The sequence below is a fragment of the Tenrec ecaudatus genome, chromosome 6 (genome assembly GCF_050624435.1).
Source record: "Tenrec ecaudatus isolate mTenEca1 chromosome 6, mTenEca1.hap1, whole genome shotgun sequence".
Taxonomy (NCBI): Eukaryota; Metazoa; Chordata; class Mammalia; order Afrosoricida; family Tenrecidae; genus Tenrec; species Tenrec ecaudatus.
In genome coordinates this window covers 24262809-24284466 of record NC_134535.1, presented here as the reverse complement: position 1 = coordinate 24284466, position 21658 = coordinate 24262809, and the positions used below count along the sequence as shown (strand labels likewise).

The 21658-nt window shown below is 37.6% G+C and overlaps 1 protein-coding gene across 2 annotated transcripts in view; it reads right to left on the bottom strand.

The window, feature by feature from the left end:
- WASHC3 (WASH complex subunit 3) overlaps positions 1-21658 on the bottom strand; it is a 50381-nt gene that overhangs the window by 16483 nt on the left and 12240 nt on the right. Inside the window, exon 5 of one of the 2 annotated variants that reach the window (XM_075551095.1) lies at positions 17289-17399. In XM_075551095.1, the coding sequence (XP_075407210.1) occupies positions 17289-17399 (111 nt within the window). The remainder of the gene's footprint in view (positions 1-17288; positions 17400-21658) is intronic. The other variant, XM_075551096.1, reaches the window with a different exon arrangement.

Here is a 21658-nt window from a genome sequence, read left to right as displayed (position 1 = left end):
AGAGCTAGTTTTAAACATAGGGCAGGAATTTGTTTAAAATAGGAAACATACAGACTTAGAAATATACATACATCTTTAAATAGTCTATCATACATTAGCTTGACAAAATGCATCTCTTTTAAGAACAGATATATACTTATCTAGACATTGGCCCAAATACTGATGTCTTACAATTCATCCCACCAGATCAGAGTTGTACAAACCAGAAGATGTATAAATGTGGAAGTCAAATGGATCACAAATTCAATTAAAAAAACCCAAAACTTCAAAGTTCTCACTCATAAAAATGTTGCAGATTATGTCAAATTGTGTTCCTAACATTATAATGTTATTACATAAGAAGGCTCTATTAAAATTTAGTTATTATATGCCTTCTTATTTGCTCAGAAAATACCATGACATAAGGAGTCAAAAGATGCCTTCTGGATCATAATCTCCTATCTGGGTTTTGTAGGAGCGCAAGCACAAATCTTTGCCCAGTTTGCTAGATTAGAGGAGGTCAGGAAAGCAAAGGCTTTCTTTCAAATTCACAGGTTATTCAGATTAATCTTTCAGCAAATGCAAGGCTGCCACTGCAGATCTCTCCTCTCTTTTTTTGCATTACAAAGGTTTATTGTATTCACAAAGGAATAATCACGGAATTTCTTTTCCCATTTTCTTCAGAATAGCCACTGAAGATCTCTATAATTGTTTTATATTACACATTAGTAAAATTTAATCTGTAAGGCTCATCCTAAATGTCACTTTCAGCGGTGGAGTCACCTCTCACCTGCAATGACACCGTATACAAGACAGAGACATTGTCCTGTCCTGTACAGTACAGTCTTCACCATCACTGATGTGGCTTTAAGTCAGTTATTGCAATGGCCGTGCTATTTTGAGTGATTTGCAACATTGGAGATTCACCTTCTAGCACGCTATAAAAAGATATTCTTTTGTGATTCATAGGGTTTTCTTTCATTAGCTACTTTTCAGATGTAGCTTGCCAGGCCTTTCTTCCTAGTCTCTAAGGTCCACTGAAACCTGCCCACCATGGGTTTGGAATATTAATGGCATAGTTTCTAGCATCATAGCAACACTCAAGCCACCACAGTATGACACTGACATAGATGGGTAGTGATCCTAAATATGTGATGGACAAAGCGGAACAGCATCATGATAGAATTCTCTTCAAAAGTGTGTCCTTGAAAGCAACGTTTTTCAATAGGAGCAATCTTGGAGATGTTCTGAAAAGTGAAATACTGTAGGTTTGGAAGACCAAGCAGGTGGTAGTTTTTCATTTGTTAAGTTCAAAAACAAATGAAATAAAGTAAGTAAGAGATTATAAAACTAGCGCCGCTTTTGAAATAGACTAGCTTGGGCCAAGACTTGAACTAAACAGATTTAAAAATAATTAGAAAGTTTGGTCTTTCTCCCATGAAGCAGCTGTTGGTTTCAAACTGCTGACCTTCCGGTTAGCAGCCCAATGTTTCACCACGATACCACCAGGAACTCCTGCTTATTAATTACTGAATAATGAAATTAGTTTGACTTTAGTATTAGAGAAGAAAACAGGCTACTAGAATGAAAAGGATGGGTATTTCACTTGATAATTAAATACCATTCAACTAGTTAAGATTCCAGGATAAAAGCTAGGTGCTTAGCACATTTCATTAAAAAAAAAAAAAAAAGAAAAACAACAACCCACTGAAGTGCTAAGAGAACAGGATAAAGAGCAGAGTTAGGGTCATGACTCTCAGCTTTTATTAAGCAAGATTGGATGGTATAAGATCTTTCTACAAATGCAACTATGTGATTTATTTTGACTTTCGCATAATCCACAGGATGTCACTGGAAAGGTTATACAAATAATTACAAAACCGAGAAAACAGAAGGGAAGAAAAATGGGGTTGAGAAGTTTCCTATAAAATACAGCAAAGAACATGTGTATGGAGTAGGGGTGGAGAGTGGAAAAGGAGCGAGGGGAACAAGGAAGTTGGCGGAATTAGGTGAACTCCCTACTGTAATTCTAAACTCATGGAATTGGTTATAGTACACCTCTAATAGAAAGCTGAACTGTAATTGTGTATTTTTACCTTAGTTTCTTGGAACTAGTTATAGCACAAGAGTACAAATATACCTCAAACTTGGCCTTTAGTCATTTCAGTATATAAAGGAAAAGATATACAACTGCTAAAGCCTTATCCTATTAGAGATTTTACTATTATCATCATCACATTACTACAAATCTCATAAAGTTAATTGCCAAAGAGTAATTTGGACTGTGTTTCAAAGGACGCATTCCAAAGGGATTTGCTGCTAAATTTCCAGTGATGTTGCTTAGAAAATTTGTTGCTTTGCTATATTCTTTCCCAGAGGTCAAAGAACAGAGTCTGGTTTGTTGAACATCAAACAGAAGTGTCCAATTTCTGATCTCCAAGGGACAAAACTATTGGTGGTCTAAGGAGGACATGAGAGACCTCAAAACTGAAGTCTACTGAACTGTGGGATTTTTTTTGGCAAGCGATAATCGCAGTTTGTCCAACATAAGTAAAGACGAAGAGAGAAGGCAGCCATAAGTCTGATGTTCCAAAGAATCACGTCTGTATTTGCGTCACTGGAGAAAGTGCACAAAGTAGTCACACTAATGAAATTATGGTGGCAGCATTATCAGTTAAATACAGTCTCTCATAGCACATAATTGGTTTTGAGATATACAGACCTGCCAGTACTGGTCTTCATCTATTATTTGTGTTAATGAAAGCTAAGCTACTAAATCCCGGTAGCAGCCATGTTGACCATTTCCTGAAGATTTAGATTAGAAGGGAAAGACAAAAACGACACTCCCCCCAAAAAAACCCTCTTACTTACTTTAACCAAGATGAATTATTCTCCTAGAATCCCCCACTTTATATTATAGATTTTACTTCTCAATTTATGAACCTGAATTTCAACAACTTAGTTATAAAAGATTAAAACATGAAGTCCCCCCCACTTCTCACTATCTAAAGCAATGGGTAAGCAAAGATTTATTGAGTTGGTGGGTGGATGGTACCTTTTTAATTTTCAGGAAAGGGGAAACAACTGGGAAATGAAAAGATGTTATGGGAAGAAGGAAACCTGTTGTGTGGTCCGACTCATTTTACTTAAATTTGAAATAAGTGAAATGGACTCAATTAGCTTTTCCTTTTCCAGAGTGCTATCTGTAAAAGAGTTATATTTTATGAAATTTATTAGTAGAGTATTTAGAATAAAAGTCTTCATAAAAATGTTCTATATGGTACAAATGCTTCCTAAATAAATTATAACATAAAAGAAAGCACTGATTTAATTATTTTTTTATCTTTGTGGAAGCTGTTAGCAAGAGTGTAAATTGAATTCAAACAAACCTTTTAATTACTGTGAAATAAATATGGCCATCTCAATAACACAAAGTTTTAGTTGTAATGACTTGTGCATATTTAAATTTGTACAAACCTATAAAAGCTAGAGTCTGATACTAATTAATTTTTATATTGTTGGTATTAGGAGTTGTTAACTTGAACCTAAAGATGCGGATAAAGATGAAACTCATACATTTAGACTGATGGTATACACAGTTGTTTCTCTGAAAACTAACATTAATTTATTTTATAATAAATTACTCCAAGAGATCAATCTCACTGACTTTCTCACTAGCTGTTTACAGATTTCCTTTAAAAATGACATTGTTCATGACAAGGCCCACAGGAGGTTGGCATGGCTGTTGATACTTTAGTCACACAATAAATACATATTATAAGTTCTTTAAGTATTTTTTAGGGATGGAAAATAAAGTTGACCTAAATGGCTATGAAGAAAAGTTTAAGGAAATTATTTTTTTTAATGTGTAATCTACTGTCATGAGACCATCTGAAATATTGTTGTGTCAATTCCCAGAGGTGGCTGTTTTTTTTTTCTGGGTAAAATATTTTTAACGTGATAAAAAGCAGATATTTAATGACCAAAAAGAGTGCACAGTATTGTCTTTGCATTTCGTAGCTACTAGTATACTCATTAGGGAGCTCTGGTAGTGTAGTGAGTTACACACTGAGCTGTTAACTACTTGGTGGGCAGTTCAAACCCACCAGCAGCTCCACGGGAGAAGGATGAGGCTGTAGAAAGCCGTAAAATTTTGAAGTCTCAGAAACCCAAAGGGGCAGTTCTATTCTGTCCTTTAGGGTCACTATGAGTTGGAATCAACTCAATGGTAGTAAATTTGTTTTTTTTTGGGGGGGGGTGTTTTTGGGGGTATTTCTTGATTTAAGAGTAATATGGTATTCTTTAATCATCCCTTCAAGAAATATATTAATGGTGAAACTGAAACATCTCGACATGCAAGGACTTAGAAGACCTAATGCTGAGTTGGAGTTAGTCAAAAATAGGAGGATAAATGTTGGATGAGATCACTGTTATATTAAAAAAATAGATATGATGAAAAGGTATACCTTTCATGAAAAGGTATATCTTTCTTTCATACCAAAAGAAAGAGACTTTGTAGGTTACCAGGGGTGCGAGGGGGAAGCAATAAGCTAGAGGGCAGAAAGGCGTTGTTAACTCTGGCAAAGGGAAAGATAATATACGACAAGAGGGAGGGAGATGGGGGAAAGTGGGGAGGGGAGGCCGGAAGGGGAGCAGGGAAAGCCAATGAGAGGTTTGGTAAGTTGTTTAAAACAATGAATGTGAAAATGATTATCTAATACATAAACTTTTACCCCCACAATTGAAAAAAAAGTGGATAATCTACAGCTTTATGCAAAAAAGAGAAATCTATTTATCGCCACTTCTATTCAAAAGGCTGAAAGTCTTAGCCAGAGATATAGGGAGAAGAAAATGAAATAAGGTATCCTAATTGGGAAAGAAATGAAACTATCTCCATTGGCATATGACATGACCCTACACAGAGGAAATCCCAAAGACTCAGCAAGGAAACTGGAACTAATTGAAAGATTCAGCAAAGCAGCAAGATACACAATTTAAAGGAATATAAAAATCAGTAACTATAAATGACTACTACTTTACATGACTATTGTTTCTTTCCCACCAATTTGGAAATGCATGTGTGGTCTTTTATTTTTGGCAGAGATGGTCAGTGGGAAAGAGGGTACTTGGAAATCAAAGTTCAGAAATAAAAATTGTGGTCGCGTACAGCCCAGTGAATGTTCACCGTCCAGCAGCTCCTTCGGAGGCTTCAGAGGGTCGTGCTGCTCCTTTCGTTAAAGCCTCTAAAATCAGAGGTGAAAGAGTTGCTTGAGTTGGAATGGAAGACGGGGAAACTGAAAGCTAAACATTTTTCTGCCAAATGCCCTTGCTGCTTTTTGCTCGCTATCATTTCCCCTATGTCTCTTTCTCTCACGCTCCCAGGTATGGTGCCGCAGTGAAGTTCATGCAGACAAGCTGCATTTTATTTGCACCTTAGAGAGAAATCAAGAACTGCAGGTTTTAGTTTGTAGGGATTGTTTCAGATTAACCTCTCTGCACATTATTTGATAATCCAAGTGACACAAAAATATGATATGGGAAATAAATTCCTGTATAAATACATTCTCTTCAAATATATTTTTATTTTTAAGAAAAAAAGATTTTTACATACTTAGTAACCTAAATTACCTTCATTTTTAAAAAGCACACACATATTACTTTGCATTAACAATTCACTCACTCTTTTTATTTTTAACTAAGAAGTAATTGCTAATAATCTGGTATATTATAAAAAAAACAACCAAAGATCCCAAGAACATAATATCGAAATATTTTTCTGCAACTGGCATCCATGTAAATCAGCTAATTGGTGTGTGGCTACTTTTTAAGGTTTATCGAGAATTTCAAATTCTCCTAAAGTTCGCAAACTAAAATAGGTTTTCCACTTACCATATATACTCACATATAAGCCGACCTGAATATCAGCAGAGGCACCTAATTTTACCACAAAAACTGCACTAAAAATGTGCTGAAAAACTTGGCTTATACATGAGTATATATGGTATCATTAGTACTTTATTTGTGGTAAGCATTTAACTCTTGGAAATAATGGCACCTAAATTCAAATTCCAAAGTCACTTCCAACTCATAGCAACCCTATATGCAGAGTAGAACTGCCCTTGTGGGTTTCCAAGACTAAATGCTTACTGGAGCAGGTCTGATCTTCTCTCCCAGAGTGGCTCGTGTTTTGAACCACTGATCTTGCAGTGAGCAGCCCAAATCATGACCCATCACACCACCAGATCTCCTGGTAACGTCCCCTACAGGTTACTATATAATGAAAAAAATTAAAAAACAGGTCATAGCAGTACTAGCATATTCTGGGCTGTATGATGATGTCATCAATAGAACTAGCAAACAATAGAGGAGGTATATACAAAAGCCAAAGAGGGCACAAAGAAAACTACCAAATGGATACTGACAGCTGTCTAACTTAGTGGTGTTTATCCAATAGTACTTGCCTCCAATCTAGCTTTTTCTCACACAAAGAAACAAACAAGAAAATAAAAACTCGTGAGCTTAGCAATCGCATTGCTTAATTCTTTCTACAGCCAGCAAGTTCCTAAGAAGCAAAGATAGCTAGAGTTTTGTCTCCAGTAGTTCAGGCCTTTTACTAGGAGCCTGTCCATGAAGAAGGCTGTCTTACTTGGTAAAGCTCTGTGAAAAAGTGGAGATGGACTGACACAGTGGCAACAACAATGACCTTACACACAGCAATGGCTCTGAGGATGGTGCAATGCTTCATTTGGTTGCACATGGGTTATGGCGAGTCAGAACAGACTGTACCACACCTAACAACAGCAACAATCCTATCGACATTGAATCTGTGTGTAGTGTGACTGGTTCTGAACGCCCTAGCTTTCAAGGCAACTTGGGGTCTAAAGAAGAGCCAAAATAACTGGGAGATGTCATCATCTCTAACGCTGGCATATTATTCTTTTCCAGAAATTTGACAAAAATGAGTTGCTTATAGGTTCTCTCTAGAGTAAAGTCGTGGCAAAGTATGGGTAATGTTGCAGGGGCTTCTACTTGGTGGCTAACCACTATTGTTTTCTGCCTTAGAGAGAATCTCACTCCAAACCTCCTTGCATCTGATACAACACAAAACAGAGAGGAAGGAGAACTACTGGCAGCCATTTGATTTCCATTGACCCCAACTCAAAGTTACTATTCATATGGTCTACTATTCTGTTAAGCTTTGCTTATTTCTTTTATCTGGAGTCCTTTAAGTAGGTCTGCCTGACCACTTAGTTGATGGCAAGAATAAATACTTTCCTTTTGTTTTTAATTTTCGAAGTTGGCCAAGTGATGCAATTAATTGGATAAACAAATATCCACATTCGTGCGTGGGTGCAGTGTGGGCAGTGCTGTAAGAGGGCCCTTCTTGTTACAGGGTTGCTATGAGTTGGAACTGACTCAGTAGCCATGGGCGTGGGTGGGCATGGCCATAGCCCTCCATCTGTGGTGCACTGCAACCCTAGCCTGATGAAGGGAGGAAAGTGGGCGACTGGGGTCTTGTAACTCACTTCGTGTACACCTGAACCATGTAACACGTGCAGAAGTGATCAATATGTCTTCCACCAAATTTTTGATGCTAGGTGGCAAAAACACACCTCTAACAAAGCCCTGGACAGAGACAAGATGTCGTTTTTGTTTTCATCTCCCCTCCTGTCTGAGCAAATACAGAAGACTAGGACTGAGATACCCAGGGACGAACCCCAATCAGCTGCTAGTTAGCATTATAACGGACTGCTGGGCAGAAATTGGAGAGCCATCTCTGTGAACAGATGCAGCACGCTCCTTTGCTTGGTTAAGCAAGTGAGACCTTCTTTCACTTTAGGATGGTTAGAAATTTCTGTAGCTATGCTGAACAACGTTGGCAAAGTCCACTCTTGCTCTGGATACTGGGTCTGGCTCACCTTCACCTGACCTCCAGTTCTTGGGACATGAGCTGATGGCCTAGTGCCTGACCTGATTCACCACCTTCCACAATCTGGTGAGTCAATAACCCAAACTGGTGTGAATGAGGGGAATCTATCAGATGGGTATCTGAACTATATAGTAAAAACTTTCCAGTCTCTACAACCACATGAGCTATTTTCCTATGGTTTGTGAGTTCTGTGAGACATTGAATCACATTGTGGAAACCTTGGACATGAGGGAGAAATATTAAGGAGAAGGATGGAGGTCATTATCAGTGAAAATGAAGTGTTACTGCATTTTGAGAAAGTCCAATAATTGGGACATCTTTAACCCCTACCTCATTGAGATTATTCTTGTACTAATCTTTTTAAAAGAAATTATTTTTGCAGTAGAGGTCTAGACATTGAGCATGCCATTTTATCTTCATAGAGCACTGAAGTTAATGTACCTTAGAAAATAGTCCCCCCTCAAACACTCAGTCTTAAAAAGCAATGACCTTCATATAGACTTGGTAGAAGTAGAAATTACTAAAGAATCAAACACATATTTGTTTTACAGTACCGATATAGTTAAGAAAAATTAAATAACATACATACAGTTGTTAAACTAAGTCAATACCAGTATTTTCCCAGCTGTGATTGAGTTTAAGCAGTAGCTCCTCTACTTGACTATACTCTTAATCAGTGACCAAGAACCTATCCTGGAGCTAGCCAGGTCATCTCCCCCCAATAAAGGGGTATTAAAGACTAATTAGTCTTAAATAATTACATCCTGCTTAATATCTTTAGAGTAATCAACTTCATGTCAGATTTGCTTGATCCAGTCCAAGATACATAACTTCTTGATGACCATCTTCAATAATCTTTCAGAGCCTCTTTATCCCTAGGGAATGGAAGTCCTGGTTCCCTAGGCTAACATCCACTGCTGGCAACAGATGCATCAGAACCACCACAACCACGGAGATTCGTCAATTCACATTGACACCAGCCAAAGAAAATAGAATTTTAAAAAGTCTAAGTGTCCGATGGGACTGTTTTGGCAAATATGTTTTTAAAAAATACAAGTCATTAGTTTCTTAATGTGGAAGTCGGACTTTCCCAATGCACAATTTATTACTGGCAAAGGATTCACCAAACTCTGCCAGTAAAAGGGGGAGAGTTATTGGAAAAGTGATCTATGCACACAATTCCAGTTGTTATAAAAGCAATATGTAACTTAGTAAAGGCTTGTGCTGCACCATTATGACAACAAACATTAAATCAGAATCAGTTATCTGCCACATTTGGAACATAACAGTATTACTCACTGTGTAAAACTTGCTTAAAAAAGAAAATAAGAGAATGCCAGCAGGTGTTCCAGGAATACCTGTTAATGACAAAATCTAAACTGGTGTGTGTGTGTGTGTGTGTGTGTGTGTGTGTGTGTGTGTACAAGTAGATCATAAACCTGGACTTGAAACTTCCAATTTCATTTTATTGATGAAGGTACACAAGTCTTCAGCAGTGACATGATTCATACAAGACATGGTCACACCCGAAGTATATGAAAAAGCTAAAAAAAAAATCCTGTATTAGTTTATTCCCAGAAGTATATGGTATAGTTTGGGTGTCTTCCTTGGTATTCAAATGGGCTCACAGAGAAAGTTTTATTTTCTGGAACTAATCATTCTTGTATCATATCAACATTTTCCCATCAAGTCCATTCTGATTCACAGCGACCCCATGAATGGAAAAGTGGGACAGCCCCACACGGTTCCCAAGGCTGCAGTCTTTATGGAGACAGACTGCCACATCTTCTCCTGTGGGGCAGACGGGAGATTCACACCACCGACCCTATGGTTGGCAGTGAAGCCTTAACCACTGTGCAAGCAGCACACACCTCCCAACAGGTGTCACTCCACGAGCGGGAGAGAGAGGCAGGGAGGCCGCAAAGCTAGTACTCTCTGAACTGGTCCTTGGGACAAGTGAAGGAGTTGGTGGCTTCAGTTTATGCTGACTGAACATTTTAAATACCTGCCTCTCAAAAAGAAGTTTGCACGGCGACTATAAAAGCTGTATATCCCAGGAGATGGGGCTGGAATTCGGGAAGAGTCCGTTTTCCGAATAGCTTAGGGGGAAAGCTACGAAAGACGGTGGTTCATCCTGAGACTCGGAGCCTCCACAAGGCTAGCCGCCTCCACCGGGAATCCGTAATCCGCAGGCTTTCTATGTCGCCCTGACCTGAAGTGAATGATCACCACACGGGTAGTCTACAGACTAATGCTTCCACAGATTGAGAAGCTGAAAGCGCTTGAGAATATATTATCTACATTATGTTTTACTAGGGAATTAATCCATAAAAGGGATTACAAGAGAGTTGAGGAGGCTAGTAAGAATAAAGATGCTACTCAGTTGACAAATAATACATTTTAGAGAAACTTGAGATAGGTTTAGGTGTAAGGTCATATTGCTAAATGACATGAATATAAAGGCAATTTTAAATAAAATTAATCTGTTATTATTCTCAAAAGGTCAGAGAGCTTGTGGTACCGAGAGGCTATTAAACAGAATCATCCACTACTGTCAAGTCAATTCTGACTCAGAACGATGCAACAGGCCAGAGCAGAACTCCCGCAAGAGGTTACCATGGCTGTAATCCATAAGGGAGCAGACTGTCACATCTTACTACCAAGGAACAGCTGGGTGGTCTCAATTTTAAACCTTAGACTTTAAGGTTTAAACTTTAAACCATCAAGCATTCAGTTCACAGACAAGCACTTCACCACTACAAGACCTTTCCACTGAAGCTATAGAGATGGTTATTTTTGAGATTATTGTCATAAATTTTTATACTGCTGGTATAAATATAGTGATTTTTAAAGTAAAAATTAAAAAACAACAACTATGCTTTGTTAACAAAAAGAATTCTCTGAATTCTGATTGTAGGCTTCTAAAGCCTCTCAGAATGAAAGTTAAATGTTTCAAATTTAATATGACCTCTAAATTTAATTAAAATGTGAACTCCTTGGCCTGGGAGGGTTTGATCAAGGGCAATGTAACCAAGAGGAATTACTGAAATCTAAATGAAGGGTGAACATGACAGTGGGACAAAAGGAGTAAAAGGAAATAGAGGAAAGGACTAGGAGGCAAAGGGCATTTATAGAGATCTAAATACAGGCATGCACATATGTGATTATATTTATATGTGACGATGGGGAAATAGATCTATGGACATATATTTATAGCTTTAGTATTAAGGTAGCAGATGGACATTGGGCCTCTACTCAAGTACATCCTCAATCCAACAACACTTTGTTCTATTAAGCTGGCATTCCATGATGCTCGCTTTCCCGACACGATCCCTGAAGACAAAGCAGGGTGCATTAGCAAATGTGGTGAAGAAAGCTGATGGTGCCCAGCTATCAAAGATAATGTCTGAGGTCTTAAAGGCTTGAAGATAAAAAAGTGGCCATCTAGCTGAGAAGCAACAAAGTCCACATGGAAGAAGCACACCAGCCTGTGTGACCAAGAGGTGTGGATGGGATCAGGTATTAAGCATCAAAGAACAAAAAAAACATATTACTGGGAATGAGGGAGCATGCAGAGTGGAGACCCAAAGCCCATCTGTAGGCAACTGGACATCCACTTACAGAAGGGTTGCCGGGAGGAGACGAGCCAGTCAGGGTGCTCTATTGCACCTATGGAACATACAGCTTTCCTCTAGTTCTTTAATGCTTCCTCGCCCCACTATCATGATCCTAATTCTACCATACAAATCCAGCTAGACCAGAGGATATACATTGGTACAGATAAGAGCTGGAAGCACAGGGAATCCCTCAAGAACAATAATGAGAGCAGTGATACCAGGAGGGTAAGGGAAAGGTGGAGAAAGAAAGGGGGAATTGATCACAATGATCTACATATAACCCCCTCCCTGCAGGACGGACAACAGAAAAGTGGGTGAAGGGAGAAATCGGTCAGTGTAAGACATGAAAAAATAATAATTTATACATTATCAAGGGTTCATGAAGGAGAGAAGGGGAAAATGAGGAGCTGATACCAAGGGCTCAAGTAGAAAGCAAATGTTTTTAAAATGATGATGGCAACAAATGTATAAATATGCTCGACACAATGGATGGATGGATGGATTGTGATAAGAGTTTTATGAGTCCCCAATAAAATGATTAAAAATAAGAAATTAAAAAAACTTTTTAAAAACTATGTTAGCACAAACAATTCTCTGTATTTCTGAATGTAAGCTTCTACAGCCTCTCAGAATGGGCATCCCAAATGGTAAACTACTCACGATCCTATCAATAGGTAAAGCAGACGTCACCTGATAAATTATGTTGTTCCCTACATTTACAACTAAAATGAAAACATCACTTTCTGAGGCTGAGGGGGGGAAATGGGTACAGCAAGAAGCATCTACAGTTCTGCCAGAGAAGGGAAAATTTCACTCTTGACAAGGCAATCTCTAATTCATCTACCTTCTATTAAGCTCGCTGGGCTTAGGTTCATATATATAGGAAGTGGTCACAGTTGACTTCTTCTGAATTTCCTCCATATCCTAGTTTTGTTCTCCAGCCCACATAAGGAGTTGAGTCCATTTAGCAGAAAAAGAGAGCTGACTGAGAGAACATAAAAGGGCATACCACACTAGCGCACAGAGCTACAAAACTACCCACAGCCATGAGCGAAGCTGAGTAATTCCATGATGTACACCAGCACGAGACTCAGACAATTTCCCACTATGGACAATTCAGATGTTCTTCTAGTTAGAGTTGTAGATTTTAAGGGAAGTGGTATAGGAAGCACAACTGGATGTAGACATGCTGCTGAAGCCCAACACTGGAAGTGATGACACAAGCACGCTAATGACTGTACTGCTGAAAAAGCACTCAGTGAGGCATATGAAGTAAATAAGGCAAGATCCACAGGTACAACTAAGAGGGTTTTCAATTTCAACAGAAGAAGGCAGATGAAATGGTTGGCGAGGCCAATGAGGAGATTAATTCGAGCGCTGTGTGTTGGTGGGTTCAGAATCTGGGATGTGTTGCTGGAATGTTCCTAGAAACAAGTGAGGTCAGTGGAGTTTTACTATGTGGTAATCCAGAGAGGGGGAATTTAGATTCAGAGTTGGAAAAGCATGGAGCTTATATGGCACAGGGTCTGTGGTTTTGTCTGACTGGAAAGTAGAATGTCGGGCAGGGAACAATAGGAAATAAAAGTTGGGTAATATGATTCCGGGATACAGGTTGGCATAATAAACTAAAAACAAGAACATCTGAGTTAACTGGGATGGATTCTCAAGTTTCAGGACATCAGTGTCAAGATCCTGCTCCCCATTTCTTCTGAAATATCACCTTTCACCCTCCCCAAACAATAGGCAAGAAGAATGAGGCCACAACCTCCATCTTTACAGACCAAGAGGCACATAAGAGCCGAGATACACGAGAGCTGAAAGCCGATGAAGGAATGACTGATGACTTAGCCTAACAGAGGGAGACCAAGTCCATGAGCCTGTAGGGGGATATAGCACAAAGCAGCAAGGTGACTGGCTTTCCTAGGACCCAGGAAATGCTGCGGAAGTAGAAGGACCAGCCCCAAAGACAGAAGGGAGGCAAAGGGCTGACAACTGGGTAACTGAGCTGAAACTGACAAGTCTGCAGCAGAAGGAAATGGAGCTCTGCTTAGCCTCAGGGACACCAAGCAAAAAGGATGGGCAGGAGCTAAGCGCCAGAATAACGAGAGGCTTAAAATTTAATATTTAAAGAAAACGAATAATTCTTACTTCAATGTTTTAAATAAGAATTATTTTAATGTTATAATTTAAAACAGCTTGTTGATGGAAGGGTATGATCCAAACGGCAGATGCTCAAACTCTAAGTACTAACCACAAAGCTTCTAATTGGACAGGGCGAAGTGCGGTACCTGTATTCAACAAGGTTTCTCAGGCTGAACACCACAATGGCTGTGTAAAAACAAAATCCCAAAAATGAGATCTTTCACTAATATCTATTAAAAAATAAAACATTATACAGCAAATATAAGCGTTTTTGTCCCTAAGTAAATACTATGTGTCAAGTAGGGAAGAAAGATGAAGCTTTCTGATTCCATAAAGATTTATAACCCCAGAAGCCCACAGGGGCCAGCTCTACTCTGTTGCTATGAGTCAAAAGCCACGGATATCATTGAGTTTTGAGATTCGCATCAAGTATTTTTCTAGGGACTAGATAAACTAGTGTAGGACGCAACCAATTCCTTACCTTCACGAAGGGGAGAGACTATCTATATATATAATACCCATTACATATTATTATATATCATTACATATACTATATACCATACATATGATTTATAGAACATACATATATTACCTTGCAGGATGTTGATATGTAGAGAAATACAACAGCGAGGGAATAAAGAACATGGGGTCAGAGGGCAATGCAACTTAATATGAGGTGGCCAGGGAAGACTTCACTGAGAAGCCAATATTTGAGGTAAGCTTTGAAGAAAGTGACAAGAGAAACCCACTAAAAAACAAGGGAAGAGGTATTGTAGGCAGTATGCACAGCTAATGCAAACAGCAGTGGCAGGAGACTGCTCACAGTTCAAGAGATGCCAGAGCAGAGTGAGAAGGAATATGGAGTTAAAAAGGTAACTGGTGCTAAATAGTGCAGGGCCTCAGGAGCCTCTGAAGAACTTTGGCTCTTATTCCTAGTGAGATAATAAGCCATTTGACTAGGAAAAAAATAAAACCAAAACATGTTTTAGGGGTGATTAAAATCCATATATATGGGTGCATGTGAATATCTGAGAAATAAAGACACATATATGTAATTAATAGCAAATATTAAAATGTCAAGTACTATCTGGAACTAAATAAGTACAGACATTTATCTAATGTAGAATTTTAACGTGTTCAATAAATGTTTGTAGAATAAGTGGATGTATATTTGTGCTGACAAAGAAAGTATCTTTAAGTTCTTAGAAAATCAGAGGCACTGTATCAAGACCATAATAGTTATCCTAAATATAGTCTTTTCTCAAATATAGCAGGGCACTCTTATGGATACTGGCAAGTCAATTTCCTTACTTCATACTTTATATATATCAAGTAAAAGATTAACATAGAAAGCCTTCCAGAGTCACTTCTGAAAACTTTCTTTTATTTGAACGAGTCACATAAAATGTAATGGTATATCTTTAAATTGTCTTTAGTTCTTACTTGAAAAATTTTGTCATCATGACCCATACTCAAACAGGCTCCCTAATTATTAACAGTAATTAAATAATTTATATATTTTCATCCCCCAATTCTGGTTTGTTTTATTCCCCCCCCCCTCCCCCCGAAGCCTAGTGTCCAGGATACTGTCAATTTCAACAATCCTGAAAATGATAAATCCCCTTTTGAGAATACAGGAATGTACTTTCTGCTCTGCACTGTCATCAGTGTAGTTTTAAATGTTGCGGTTGTTATGTACCATTGAGTTTATTTTGACCCTATACCATCGAGTAGAACTGTTCCGAAGTGCCTTCCTACATGGAATCTTCAAAGAACTCACCTGCAGGTTGTTTCTCTAGATGCGTGGCTAGGAGGGCTTAAGCTGCCAACCTCATTTAATAGCTGAGCACTTAACCGTTGCGTCACCAGTGTTCGTTTTTAAATGAGCCAAAACAAAGCATTATTATAAAATATGCCAAGATCTGGAGTTGGAAAACCAAAGGGAAGAGCACACTCAAGCTAAAAGAACTAAAGAAAATCTAAGCCCAAAGTTACAATATTGAAAGATTCGGTGGGAAAAATACTGGATAACGCAGAAGATGGATGGAATACACAGAGTCACAGTGTCAAAAAATCCTGGCCATTGTTTAATAATTTCAGGCAGCAGAATATCGTAAAAAACTGATGGCAGCAAAGGAATTAGTCCAAACTTCAGTGAAGGCATTAGTCAAAAGCAAGGCTTCATGAACTGAAAGAATATTAATTGAGACGTTTTGATAAAGGGATGGAACACAAAAGTATTCATCTATGCCAAGAAAGCTGGAAAACAGCTACCAGGACAACTGATTGGAAGAGATCCTTATTCATGCCCATTTAAGAGATCCAACAAAAGGTGGAAATTATCAAACAATATTATGAATATCACATGCAAGAAAAATTTTACTAAAAGATAATTCAAAATGACTATATTGACAAGGACCAACCAGATTCAGAAGAGGCTATGGTACAAAGGAGCGTCTGCTGACTTCAGACGCACAGTTGCTGAAGGCAGAGAATACCTGAAAGATGTTAACTGTGTTTCACTGTCTGTGCATTTGACTGGGAGCACCTAACAAACTATGACAAACACTGTGACTAGGAATACCACCACACTTAACTGTCCTCATGTACACACCCCAACAAACAAATATTAGAAAGAGGGTAAAATGAAATGGTTTAAACATCAGGAAAGGGGTACTTCAGGGTTACATCCTTTCACCATATTTATTCACTACGCATGCTGAATAAACAATCCAAGAAGCTAGACTAGATGAAGAAGAATTTGATATCAGAATTAGAGGAAGGCTTATTTATTAACAAGCCATGATATCATGAAGACACTACCCTGCCTGATGAAAACACGATTTGAAGCACTTATTGATGAAGATGAAGGCTAACATTATGTATTACATTTGTGGGAATATTTTTTAACAGCAGCACTAGATAACTAGGGCTATCCTTGCTTATAAGGAACATTCTGTCTGTACTTTTTCACGATAGATTTGTTTATTCCTCTGGTTATCCATGGCATAGTAAATATTCTTTGCCAATACGTAATTCAAGGGCAGGGCTCTTGCTTCAGATCTGTCCAATGCATCATGCCATTTGATCTCTTGACTGCTGCTTCCATGGGCACTGATTATGGATTCAAATAAAATGAAAGGCTTCACAACTTCAGTATTTTCTTTGCTTATTATGCTGTTGCTCTTTTCTAGAAACTAAACCAATTCTAAATGAACATCAAAATAAAAATACAAAGAGAAACTCGTTATTTGTGTTAATATCTGGGAATTAAGTTAAAGCATATGTTTTACCAAATGAATAGTTCGCTTTCATTTCTTTCTGACACATCCAAGATCTGCACTGACAACTCTGAGTAAAGCAGAGAATAATGATAGAAATCTGTTTTAAAACTTACAACTATGTGAATTTGAAGGATGAAATCAATCTAACTAGAAAGATTTGCCTTCTGGTTAGTTTTATCAGGGTGCTAATTAAGCACAGAAAAGAAGTAAGAGAGGAGAATACTTGGTCACTCGGTTTAGCAGTTTTCTCAGATTGAAAAAATAACAATAAAACCTCAAGGGTTAAGGATTTCAAATGAAGCTGCTAGACAGAGAAGACAGACCACATTAGCTTACCACTTGAACCATTCTGAGATATCTGGCATATCTTGGATCCTTGGCTACAGTGAAGGTATTTTCTGCTGCTGCTTCACTCTCCTGTGGTCCAGAGTCTTGTGTACTGTTCTGCTGTAGAGAGTACCGCGTGTAAATCTTCAGACAATTCACATAAGGGGCCCATCCTGTTACTTAAAAGGGATGTTTCTTTTTATAATTCTAAAGCATTTAATATCAGAAAAAAATCCTATTTTTAAATTTGAGTACCAAAAATTTAATTATGGTGTGTGTGTCTTCCGCAAGTTTAAATATGACCTGAGGATGCTGAGCATAGTATCAATTCTACATTATTCCTTAAAATGAATGTAATCATGGCATAAGAAAAAATAAAATTTTTTCTGCTTTACTGGTCTCCCGAGTGCTGATACAGAACATAAAGTATAGGCAGACATACTATCTTAATAAAACCTTTAACAGAGTTAATCAATTAAGCTTCCCTTTACGGGCAATGTTTGATTTCCTAGGTATCTGCTATCGACACAACTGAATTCCTCACTTATTACATCATCTTAACCTATGTGGGCATAGCTTGTCTAACTATATGGAAGGAAGCAATTCTTGGAGCATTTGTTGAATGAAATCTATTTCTGAGTTTAAATGATAGAGTTTTTTAATTGTCGACACTAGTAGAACTTAGTGGTAACACTGCCTAAAGAATAGTTAAGGTTAAATATTAAAAACTACTTACAATGGAGAATAGTGAGGAATAGTCTTTGCGGGTAAAAATGCATGATATGGTGCTTATTGGAAGCGTGTCTTGGCTTAAATGGAAAGCAAGCACTGTTAGTAGACAGTACTTGATTTTTCTATCAAACAACATTTAGACTGTGTTTACTTTGGTGAACCATATTTAATATCTACTTATTAGCATTAGAAGGAATTGAATTAACACAATGAAATCAACATTACCTGTACTGGAATATACAGAAATACCTTTAAATATTCATAGTCTTTAGACTAAGAATGCAAAATACAGATGTTAACTTTTTCCTCAGTTAATTCAAATATAAATTGAACTCGTCAAAAATTCTGTAGCAAATAAGACATTCAAAAAAATTTTTCAGGTTTCTCCTCTTAATGTGTTTAAAAATATATATACGTACAAAAAAATCCAAAATTGCTAATAGTTCAAACTAGATTCAAAGATGTTATTAAATTTTATGAGCAATAAACACATACAATAGTACAATGGAGCAAATAATAATTAGATATGAGGGAGCTATAAAAAATTAGTGGAAACATTTCATTATGATCAAATTCTATTTTAGCATAAATTTTTTGACACCCCTTCTTATTCTGTCCTAGATTTTTCAACTTTCAGCTGCTAATTTTTGCTTATCACTAAGACCTCAACAAGATTTAATTATGTAATGTTTTACACCTTTGCTATTTGAATGAACCATTAAATCATGTATCGTATCCCTCAACTGTCCTTCATTTTATTCTCAAGTTAATCTCAGTATGCACAACTGGATGCTCTATTGCGAGTAATGATAAAATCTGAACCACAGAATTAGAGTTTCAGAGAAATAAACATTCAAACCTTAGGTCTTTGACTCACATGCAGATTACAGACGATGACGACGTATGGGTAATTAAAACCCAAAAAGAGTACGTGATCACTATATATATAGCTGATGATTGAGTTCACAGTAATATTGATGTGAACTCTGTGCTAAGCAATACTGAAGTTCATTTAAAAATATTTTACATACTCATACCAACGGAGAAGAAACAAGATTTTGGTTCATATATTAAGAATATGTGCAACAATTATTAAGCTAACCAATATTTTTTAAAAGCACAATATAATTATTTACTATAAGAACTTGGGAGGTTAACAAGATTGCATAAATTCTCCAAGTGACAGTTTTTATAAAAGCTTGCCAGGTCATTCTAAATTTGTAAGACAAATGAAAAAATTCACCTGTGATTACAGGCCATCATGGTTTTGGGGCCTCAAATTGGTAAAGAGCAACACAACTGCATGAATTAACTTTCAAAGTACGCATTATATATGCCATTCATAAGAACCAAAGCCCACTGACATATAGTCAATTTCAACTTATAACAAGAGTACAACTGCTTCTAAGGGAACAGCCAGCCAGCCTCATTGTTCTTCCATGGCGTGGCTGATGGGTTAGAAGGGCTGGCCTTATAGTTAGCAATGCAACACGTAACCCACTACACCACTGCCAGGGCTCCTTTCAAAGTTAGACAGATGACATTTTTAAAAGGTATAGAAATATTAGAGGACTACAAGTATTTGCCAAATAACTATGAGACAGAGTGCAAAGACTTTGTTATACTGTACAGATACCTTCTTTTAGAAAAAAGGTGACCCATATTTCATTAAGAGAATCTTCTAAAGTTAAAAACCTTAACAATATCTGGATTTCTTCTTGTGCATTGTATTTATTTCAGTAGCCATTATAATGTAGTTTGCTACACTAATTTTATGAATGTTAAATTTCCTAGTACCTAATTGTTATGTAGCAGCTCAGGTGTTAATACTGGTTCTGAGGTGAGCTGGCAGGCAGTTCAAACCACCAGCAACTCCGCGGAAGAAGGACTGGGCTTTCTACTCCCATAAACAGTTACGATCTCAGAAACCCAGTGGGGATCTCTATGAGACAGCACTGACTCAATGGCAGTGAGTTTGGTTCAGGGCTTGTTATGTAAATAATCTAACTCATTCCCAAAATACTTCCTCTAATTATATGGCTCCTCCTATAAGGTCTTGCACCACGTGTCCAAAGTGTAATGAATTAATTAACACAAGCATGAAAGATGGTGTGCCAAAGTTTGGTGTCACCTGTGGTGTGATATAGTGCAGTGTTATACACTAAGCGCTTTTGTGTAATCCAGTGTGTAAGAGAAGGACTGTTGGCATCAGATTGCTTAGGTGAAAATTCCAGAGCTCTTACACTCAGTTTGACTTTCACAAGTTATAAACATCTTTAAGGGATGGTGGTCTAATGGTTAAGTTCTCAGCTATAACCAAAAGGCCAGCAGTGTGAACCCATTAGCTACTCCATGGGAGAAACTACCTGGTTAACTGTTCCCTTATGGATTTTAGCCCATGTAACTTCTACGGGCAGTTCTGTTCCAACCTATAGAGTTGTTAAGAGTTGGACTCCATCAGGGCCCACAACATGCCCCAGTTGATCCCCCCCATCTACGAGAGGATTCAAAAAACTTCACGGAAGCATGCCATTAGTTTTTAATTCCATATATCCATGATCTTTTAGAAGCCCCTTGTATTAAATAAGAATAAAAATATAGAGTTACCTCATAAAGCTGGTGTGAATAAATGTGTGAATTTGTGAAAAGCAACTATCATGGTATCTGGCACAACCTTAATGTGCTGGCTATTATCATCAACGTCGATCCCACCATGATCATACAAAATGCCCAGTGAAAGGGACTTCTACACACAAAGACACTGTTCAAGATAGTCAGGGAATGTGTTTAGAATTACTTTGGTAGCTCCTTTTAGAGTTATTTTGAATTCTAATGCCTCATTGAGACATCCTAGAGGATTTCCTCAGGTAATAGCATTTTACAATTTTGTTGAACTAAAAAAATGATAACGAATTTAAATTGATGATAAAGAACTTAAATTATAGACATTAATACCCCAATGTAAACTGTGGTCCTACTTTAAGGCAGTGGAACCAAACAAATCAGCTCTATTACAAAAACTCTTTTGAGAACTGGTAGTTAACAGAACAAAACTTCTCAAATTGGGAGACTGTCATGAATCACCTAGAGATCTTGTTAAAATGCAGGTTCTGACTCAGCGCGCCTTTGGTGGAGCCTTGGAGCCTCGTTTCTGACACGCCCACAGGTGAGGCCAAAGCTACTGGTCCAGAGGCTAGAGTAGAGGATACCTTATCTAGGAGTACCTGCAAACTTGGGTGCACATTAAAAGGTATTTGGGTTATATAAGAAAAGGTCAAACGTTCTCAGAGATGCTTAAGGAATGATGTAGGGCAGAAATGATACGCTGCCTGGAACCCACTTAGAGACAAGAAAGACTGATGCAGCAAGTGTGCTAACCCTAGTAAGAGTGAGTGAATCTGAGTGGGTGTTCACTGTACAATTGTTTTGTGTAAGTTTGACAATTTTCCCAATATAATATTTTAAATGTACATTACAAGAACTTGGGAAATTTTCCACAGTATAATTGGAAGAAATAATTATATTTCACATTTCCAAGTTCTATATAGATCGTTTATAAATATCAACTTCAGGAAGCCATTTAAAATAGTAAACCTAAACAGCTAAGTTTTTTTTTCAAACTCATTTTCTAGCCTTAAATTTTAAAT